We start from the raw sequence: 9,983 nt of genomic DNA, 5'->3' as shown, positions 1-9,983 counted from the left end.
GTTTATTAAGAATTTGATAAGTCATGTCAAGACAGAAGTTTTTTGAATGTGCCAACATTTTGAATAATTTATGATGATTTTAAAAGATTTTAAATTAGTTATTCTTTAAAATCATTCACTTTACTATTTCTAATGCATACTGATGAAGTGTCATTTGACATTTAGTACACACATTTTTTACTTTTCCTCCTACAAGTAATTTTTACTTTGTATTTAATTTTTAAATATTAAGCAATTTGAAAAATGAAGTAACAATACACAATTTAGACTTTTAATGTAATTTTATACTATATACTAAAGTAAGGAGTTATAAGAAAGGTTTTTATATGAATGATATAAACAATATCAAGTAGTTACAAATTTAATTATTTTAAACTTCTGATTAAAAATGTGGACACTCCCAGAATATCTGCTATAAAAACATCTATCATATGAAGTGAATTATTAAACACAATTTTAAAGATTTAATGTGTAAAAATATTTGTCTCAGAAAAAAAATCCAGCTTGAACATTGTAGTCTGAGGTTCAGATATATCGAACTCTTAAGTATTAAGAAGATTAAGTGATTCTCTGAACACCAGTGAGAAGTGTGTAGAAGATGGAGGTCACCCTTTGAAAGAAGATCTCTGTGACCTGTATAAATAGGAGCCCCACAAACACTTCCAACAAGCATAGGTCAGAACAGGGTCATGGCTTCAGGCCCTCTGGACCACTGTTCACCCAGAGGAGTGTGCTCACCGCGTTAATCTCTCGTCCTTCAGTTCCAGGTCTGCCACTGTAATGAGCTGATCCAGTTTGAATTTAGTGTCAATAATTTCTGCATCCCGAGGAGAGTATGTGCCACCTTCTTTCTGCTTCTGCCGAATTCTAAAATAAGTGTAATAAAGTTCAAAAAGAAAATGTCACACAAAGCATATGAAATTAAGTTTAATTTTCTTTTTAAGTAAAGACATTAGTCAAATAATGTCTTTGTTGGGATCACTTCTCTGAATATATTGCAATTTTACAGCTACTCAACTTTTTTTTCCATCTTAATTCCATAAGACCTATTCTACTACCTATTTTTTAACGTGTTGTTTTCTTGAAGTTTCAAATTTTAATGAGAATTAGTTGATTAATAATTGAGTCATTGGCACAGTTAAAATATAGGGCAAATGAGACTGATGTTGTGAGCTTGCTTCTCCTCCCCTCTAGCTGTCTCATGGATTTGTCACAAGAAATATGCCAAAGTGGAAATAGCTCATTGTTATCAACGCCAGTGCTAAAACACAATGCTCCATTGTTTTCACATTCACATAACATTTTTACATATGTGAAAATACATAAAAATGTGTTTTGAACTGTCTTCTTGACTTTTAAAAAATATCGTGAAGTATATTTTTATTTACAATCAGAAAACTCAGGTTCAAAAATAAAAGTCGCATGAATCTGAGATTCAAACTAATGTCTTTTCATTTTAAGCCATTTACACGCTTATTTGTCTATAACATAGTGTGGTAATTTACAGAGTAATATTTAGCTTTTCTATCTATCCTTCACATTTCAAGTATGTATTATTTATTGAGTTATATATTGAAGATGATATAGGAAGTATAAAATATTGTCCTGATCCTTAAGGACATTACAAAATTTAGTTGAGAAGCAGAATCTAAATTTAGAAAAGCATAAAAAGAGAAAAAAAGATGCAAATTAAAACTCATAAGACAGTATCTGATTAGTTATAAAGCGTTATGTAAGTGATTATAATTCTTAGTATTTAGAAGAAGTAAAGAAGTAGGATGTGACTTGGGTGTTCCAGAAGGAGAAGGAGGAGGAGGCACACTTCCAGTAGATTGAACGAAAGGAGAGTTGTATAAAAGCCTAAGGGAATGATCAGGTGAGGATAGATCTGTTTGTCTGAAGAGATGTAAGAAAGTGATAGAGAATAAGAGAGGACCATTTCTTGCCCTCATAAGGAGTTCATCCGGGAAGGAAATGAGAAGTCAGAACAGATTTTAGAGCAGGAAAACAATATAAATATGACTGATGTGTGCCTCTTAGGGACAGCACCCATATCTTACATAATATGTCTTTAAAATGCCTAGAATAAGGATTTTCTTTCATTATCTTCTGGCTGAATCTGAGAACAGTATGTGGTATTAGAAAAAAAATCTTTTTCAAGAGCATTTCAAATGATCTATCCGAGAAATTCAAGATGAAACTGATCGTGGGCATAATTTATATAGGACAATGCTCTTCAGATAAAATAAATATAAGGCCCAGTGAACTACTTAGGAAAATAGTAGAATAGTTACTTTTGCAAATGTAAGTTTCCTTAAACTCAGCCATCTACCTTACGAAAGTAGATTTTAGGATCATAACTAAGATTCCCTCTGAGGTCCTATAAACAATAGGTGAATTAAGAGACTGATGTTGAGAATTTGGAAGGACACTTGGAAAATGTAGTAGAGAAATGCTGGTAAAGTACATATGAGAAAGGGGCCCACTGTAAAAAGAAGTTGGACATCTTTAAAGTGCTATATACTTACTATAAAAATGATCTCCTCTGTATTAACTTTAAATTTTAGACCTGATTAAAATATTTTAATTAAATCTATCATAGTTATAAATTATTTTAAAAATGTAGAAAGTCTAGCACCTTCACTTTATTGTCTCTCAGCTTGAAATCCACTCTTTGTTGCCCTGCTTTGTAATGTTGGAGCTTGACTCTATAACATTTCTCCTTTGCCAGCTGGCAGGATATTAAGCTTTGTTAACAGAGGATACTAGAGTGACCCTGCAAGAGAATAGGGACAGGAAGACACTTCCCTCGTGGGTTCATGCTGCAATATTATTATTCACTATGGGAGCCCAGCCGCTCACCTGGATGAGCTCTAGCTGCCTCTGAAGTGTATGCTTTTCCCATGGGTGAATGATACCAAGGAAATCCAGCTTATCCACAACGTCCAGCAAGCATAGGTCTCTTCTCCAGGACCAATTCCAGCCTGCCTACCCTCCAATAATAACGGGTAGCTTCTATAGAACAGCTCCAGCCCCTTTCTTCTGTCATATTTCTTTGCTCACTGATAGGCAATAGGCTGCATGTGCTTGCAGTAGCCATTCCGTGTTAGCTTTGGGAGTGGGTTTTTTTCTGGTTCTTAGTTCCTTTATTTGTCCTCTCTCAGCCTAGAGAGAGAAGCTTCTTTGTTGCACTTATTATTTCTAGACCTCTTAGATTTCTTTTTTACTCACTTTCGTGGTTAACTATTTCTATTAGTTAATAATTCTTTTTATTAAATGTTTCCCATTCAAGTAACTGTTGTGGCTTCTCTCTCTTGATTGGAATATGACTGAATAATTCCCATAAAGCATCCTAGCAATGTGAGTACAGATAAATCTTACCTTGCAAATGCAAAAATTGCTGTTCCAAGAAGAATGATGGAAAGGATGCACAAAGTGACTGAAAGAATAATCTCTACAGTTCTTTCTGAAAGTCCTTCACCTGAAGGAGAGGAAGTATAAGATTATCATTAATTATTGTTATGGAGTACTTTCTTGGATCTCAAAACATAAAAAAATATTTTCTTGGAATATTGCTGAAGAATACTAATAAAATGTACAAATGTGTTTGTTACTCTTCTATATCTTCTAACTTTGGGGCTCAATCCTTGGATCTCTTTTGTCTACCGAAACTCACTCCCTTAGTGAGTCCATCCAGCCTCATGGTTTTAATTTTCATCTATATGATGGTGACTAATTAATTGTTACCTGTTGAACCTACTTGTATATCCAATTGCCTAGTAGAGTGTAATTAAAATTTAAAAATCAACATTTCCAAAGCTAAACTCCTATACTTCCCTTCTTTCACCTGCATCCCTCCACTTCTAGTTGATGGTAACTTCATAGTTCCAGTTGCTCAGGCCCAAACCTTAGAGTCATACCTGACTCTCTCGTCCTCTCATAGAACACATCCAAAATCTTTGAGGGAATCCTGTTGACTTTATATTCAAAGTATATACTCTTTTCATTAAAGTAACTAAGAAAACTTGGAGAGATGGTAATTCCAAAGTAGGAGTAGGGAACCAAAAGAATTCATATGTCTAATGGAGCAATAAAGCTAAGAAGCCATCAAAGACTAATGATATGAAAAGACTAAAAGATCTTCTTGAAGAGGTTCCTACTAGTCAAAGAATGAACAATTTAAACTTTATAATAATTAAAAACTAAAATTGACTGAAATAGAGTCAATATATGAGTCAAAGTCTATGAATTTTGATATTATACAACGTAAGAGAAATAAAAAAATAAACAAAAAATGTTAATTTATATATACCAGAGTACCATTTCCTTACTCTAAAAATTTATAATTAAAGAGAGAAAATGAGGCATTTTTTTTCTGGCTTTCTCATATGAACTGTATTTTATGAATTAAAAAACAACTGCTTTAGTTAAGGAAGGAAATAAAACTCTTTATTTGAGGATCATTGTTTAATAAATGTGTCAGGAATAATAAAATTAAAAATTCAGTTTTATATTCCTAACAAAATAATTGATTCAGGTAACAATCATTAAATGCATTCTGAAATGGTTATGAGGATGATAGGAAATTGGATATTTACTAATTGGATAAGATGCCAAAATATTACCCCATTAATTATTTGCTAGTTATAAGGAGGAAAAAAGCAACTTTCCAATGAAGAATCATGTCACTACTGCTACCATTACTGATCAATTTTAATGTCATTGAAAACATGACAACCAGATATTAAACAACTATTGATGTGAGGTATTTCAATCTAGGCAGCAACACCTGTAAAGAATCCTTGCCAAAAATTGTTATTGTGAATATTTAACTTTTTAAATCTTATTTCTAATTAAAAAGAAAGTAAAAATAGTGAAAGAAGTAAAAGTAAATGAAACCAAGAAAAAGCAATCAGACAAATCTAGAATATGGGACCTCCTACAGGACAGCTCTACTGGTTACTTTAGTGAGTCTATGTCATAGGGGGAAAAAAGAGGAGGACGTCTCTTTTGGATTAAAAGAGATTAAGAGACACAACAATCGAAGATAATGTGTGAATCTCTTTTTTGGATCCTGATTAAAACAAAGTACAAAGAACAAAATCAGAGGACGATTTGAAAATATAGGTAATATTATTTAATATGAAGAATTTATTGTTAATTCTGTTTAACTGTGACAATATGAGAAAAATGTACTTATTAGAGAAACAGTAAAGTATTTCAGGGTGGAATATATCGCTTTCCGTGATTTACTTTAAATACTTTGGAAATAAAAGAACAAATGCACAAATAAAATAGTGTGGCAAAATGTTAAAAATTATTAAATTTAATTAGTAAGTATTTGGGGGTTCATTATACTACTCAAAACTTTTCTGCATGCTCTACTCATTTCTCACTACCCCTGCTATTAGCATTCTGACCCAGGCCAACATCTCATTTTATGGGAATTATTATATGGCCACCTAACAAGTCTCCCTGTTTCATTCCTTGTCTTCTTTCTATATATTCTCAAGATAGAAGCAACATTCATCTTTTTAAAACATTACCTCACTATTTAAAATCACCATCTCTCACAGAGAAAAGCCAAAATCCTTCCAATGGACTATATAACCTGGCCCCTCATTAACTCTCTGCTTCCCTGTTAAGTATAATTCCCCTTCCTATCTCCACCTTGCTCACTCCTCTGGAGTCAGACTGGCCTCCCTGTTGTTCCTGGAACACACCAAGTCATTCTTGATATAGGGCTTTTGCGTCAGCTTCTGGCTCTGCCTGGAAAAGTATCGCCCTTGTATCTGCCTGGATAGCCATTTTATTATCTTCAAGGGTCTGCTCAAATATCACCTCACTGAAGTCTATGCTGACCACCCCTTATGAATGAATATGTGACTCCAAAAGACATACATTGAAGGAATAAGCCCCAGTGTTAATACATTTCGAGTAAGGAAGTAATTAAGGTTAAATGAGGTCATAAGGGTTGAGACTAATCCAATAGGTCCAATAGGATTAGTGTCCTTATAAGAGACATCAGAAAGCTGACTTTCTCCCTCTATGCACACACACTGAGGAAAGGCCATGTGAGGACAGTGAGAAAGAGGCCTTTTGCAAGCCAGGATGAGAGCCCTCACCAGATACCAAATTGACTGAACCTTGATCTTGCACTTCTAACCTCCAGTCTATGGTACTTTGTTATGGCAGCTCGAGAAAACTAAGACACCACTATTTAAAACTGAAAGATACAACTCGCTCACTTCCTGCCTCCGCCCTTCTACATCCGCTGCATAGTATTCCACTCTTTCTTTTCTCTGTACCCCTTATCACCTTTTAATATATTTTCCAATTCATTTATTTATTATCCTTATTATTAATTATCTGTCCAAAATGTAAGCTCCCTGAGGACAGGGGTTGTTTATTTTCTTCAGAACAGTATTTCAAATTCAGAGAATAGTACCAAACATAATAAATGCTCAATAAATATTTGCTAAGTTTACTAATAAAAATATTGACTTTGAAAGAGATAAAAAATTTTCAGGTTGAAGATCAGGCATTGAATCAAATAAGAATATAAAAATTATTTTTCATTTATTTAAAAAACAACTACCAATTAAAATTATAATCAATTTTAATTTATATGATTTGTAATTTATAATTTTAGTGTAAAAAAGTATTAAAGTCAAGTGACAACATAAAATAGGTTAACTATCTGTAAATATGCAAGGATTAATGTTTCATCTTTTTTCCCAAGATTGGTGATTATAAAATGTTAATGGTATGAAAGGGTTCCTATGGCTATTCTGCATGGTCGATTTGAATGAATACTGAATCTCAGAGTTATCAGAGTTTTATGATCCTCTAGAATCTACAACTAACTTTAGAAGACACTATAGCAGCATGTAGCTCATAAAGTATTTTAGATACATCTTTTTTATACATTAAAATACGAATGCTTTGTTTTATGAATTTTCAAATGCTGACTCTAATTGGATATGCTTGGGAAAGGAAACATGAAGATTAATAAAGAAGCTTTATCAGGTAGTATTGAATCATAGAACCTCAGAACTCAGAGGGAGAGAAAAATGATTTCATAGACCACAAATAATTTTTTTTCAGATTAGATTACCATTTCAAAGCACTAGTCAAGTGAAGTGAAGAAATGACATACGACATATTAATAAACAATATGTAATCCTTTGGGCACATGTATTACAAAATTAACACTAGGAAAGGACAAAATGTGCCATGATTGTGAGTACAAATTCTGATTCATTGCTATACATGTAGCCACAGAGCATTATCAGTACAGGATGAAGTCACTTATTCAAATCCTTTCATAGAAAATACAATTCTTTCGCTTAAAAATACAAACATAAATCTTTTTGGAATAAGTACACATCATTTTCTTACTAGAGAAAATTCTATGAAAGGTCAAATTAAATTATATTGTATTTGCAAAATAAAATGTACTACTGTAAGTAAGCTTATAATTATGAAGTACTAATTAATTTTTCATAAGTATCATCTTTTGATTAAAATATTCATTGTCTAAACTCAACATATGGATCTGATTTATTAAGCCAGTTTTATACGTTAAGAAGCTTGAGTTAAAAGAGTTATCAAGCTTATAGGTCAATGTCTGGATCTTGATATGGGTGCATGTTACATGATCTTATTATTAAGATTATTATTGATCTTAAAAGAAAATAAGTTCTTTTAACAGAACTTAAATATAAGCAGTTCTTTTTTGGCCTAGGCACCTTCGATATCCTAATACTCCACAAAAATTTACTAAAAGTCACTCAATTTCATGATTCCAGAAATACAAATTAATGTACCCAAGACAGATGTTGTTTTCATACATCAGAGTGGCAAAATATTAAAAGTAGATAATAAACAGTGGTTTCCAGAATGTAGCAAAAAGAGACTTACTCATTGTTAAAAAAATAAAAAGTCGTTATTGCATCTTTATGTGTAAAAATAAAGTATACTCTTATGTGAATGTTAACCTCAAAAACTGAGACAAGAAGGTGAAAAGAGAAGAGCTAGAAATAATTTAAAATGTTTAGAAGAGAAAATGGTACAGCAAGGATAAGAAGTCTGTGGGAGCACGAATATCACCAATAGTAATGAAATTGAAAGCTCCCGGAGCACTTAACGATTTTCAGGCCAAGTGGTAACAGTGGCTACAAGTATAACACCAACTTGAGTCATGCCGCCTGGGTTTAAGACTGGCTCGGCTACTTCTTAGCTCTGCAACCTTGCTCAAGTTGCTTAAAGACCCAGTTTCAGATTTCTTACCAATAAACTGAGGCTATATATAAACAGGAAATCAGGTTATAGGGTAGTAAAGAATATACAAGGTTACGTATAAAAACACTCATAAAAGTCCTGGCACATGAATAATGTTTGGTATCTTTATTGATAAACATTATCATATTCATTTATCCATTTGTTCATCAGATTTAATCTCCCAGTTAGTTTATGAGGTAGGTATTATTCTTCTCATTTTGGAAATAAGGTTTCAGAAGTTAATTTCTTAAATAACTAACCCAAGTTTACATAAATTTGATACATGCCAAAAGTGCCTGAAATAAGCCTGTCTGATTGCAAAGTTTATGAGGTTCATGACCACATTTCCACTGCCTCATTAATAATAAAACTTCCTGTTCCTCTATTGTTTGGGGAGAGGGGGCAAGTGGTCTTTTTGCTGCGAACAAAACAAAACAAAACAAAACAAAACAAAAAAGAAAAAACACAACCAACCAAACAACAACAAAAAAACATAGAGACTCCCTATTTCTGTTTCTAAGTGAGCATACTGTACCTTTTCATTGTTACCATAATAATTAAACAAGAAGTGTTATGACAGAAGAAAACAATCACGGAGTGCTTTTGCCATAGGGTTTAAGGTTTCATCTTGTTCAGTGTTAATGAAATCCTGTAAGGTGCAGAAAGGAGTGTCTGGTCTTCAAATCACAGGAATCTTCTATAATTAAACCTTGCAATCAAAACATTGCCTACTAGCAGTGTGCATGAACTGATATGCCTAAAGAGGATTTTCAAAAAGTTTAAAAGAGATTCTTGTAAATTTGTTAATAAAAATGCTAATGCTCAATCCTGAGTGAGAAAAAATCAAATACATTGTATTTCTTTAGGATTAAAATAATGGTGCATGTCATCTCCCAAGTTTATTCCTATAGGCGATCAAGATTTCTCTAAGCGTAAACTCCTCTCATAACCATTTATGTTGATCCAGACAAGCTCTGCCTGGCTCCTTCTCAGTTGTACTTTTGTTAGCTCTTTTCACTGAACATAAACTTTTTAGTCCAGTCTATCAAAATGGTCTGTCTTAGAAGTATTTGCCCTATATTAACTTAGGACCACAGCCTGAAAATTTTATTGATAGGTAACTCAGCTTGGAGCTCATTGCCTGTGGTGTGCAAAAAAGCAGTGAATGAATGTATATCTATTGCTTGTTTGATGGCCTAAATGGGATCTATACTTCTTTCGCTGAAGTCGGGGATCACATACACACTTTCATCACTTACACAGTCTTTATCAGGCTTGTCAAGAATGTTGAGAGCCACTAGCCTGTTGCAAATGCTATCATATATCCCAATACATGATATATTTGAGAGAAAAAAGACTCAAACATCATTTGTCATCTTATGATGAATACAGGGGTATTATATCAATGTACTTTATTATGTGCTTGCCCCCATTCTCACAGCCATGAAACCATTTTTGCCATTGACAGCCAACTATTATAGAAATGGTCAACTTTATTTCCTTTTTGAGAACTCCTACTCAATCTTCCTTGGCAATGTTCCTTTTCTGAAAACCCTTATGATTCCATGGCCTTTTATTTATGTCAGATCATGGATCAGGGACATTTCTGGAGGGTGCTCTTTGGTGCCTTGATCCATCAGATTGAATCTGACTTTCACAAAACCATAACATCCAATAGCCAGGTAGAAAACTCATGTGAG

At 33.1% G+C, this 9,983-nt stretch overlaps 1 protein-coding gene across 3 annotated transcripts in view; it reads right to left on the bottom strand.

Annotated features, from left to right (window-relative positions):
- Window positions 1-9,983, bottom strand: part of PTPRQ (protein tyrosine phosphatase, receptor type Q) — a 179,937-nt gene that overhangs the window by 35,859 nt on the left and 134,095 nt on the right. For all 3 annotated transcript variants that reach the window (XM_023521148.1, XM_023521153.1, XM_023521158.1), the window contains exons 36-37: window positions 3,382-3,481; window positions 739-867 (exon numbers count right to left, since the gene is read on the bottom strand). In XM_023521148.1, coding sequence (XP_023376916.1) covers window positions 739-867; window positions 3,382-3,481 — 229 coding nt within the window. The remainder of the gene's footprint in view (window positions 1-738; window positions 868-3,381; window positions 3,482-9,983) is intronic.

Source organism: Pteropus vampyrus, unplaced genomic scaffold (assembly GCF_000151845.1).
Source record: "Pteropus vampyrus isolate Shadow unplaced genomic scaffold, Pvam_2.0 Scaffold9, whole genome shotgun sequence".
NCBI lineage: Eukaryota > Metazoa > Chordata > Mammalia > Chiroptera > Pteropodidae > Pteropus > Pteropus vampyrus.
The sequence above is the reverse complement of the archived record's forward strand: the minus strand, read 5'-3'. Positions and strand labels throughout refer to the sequence as shown.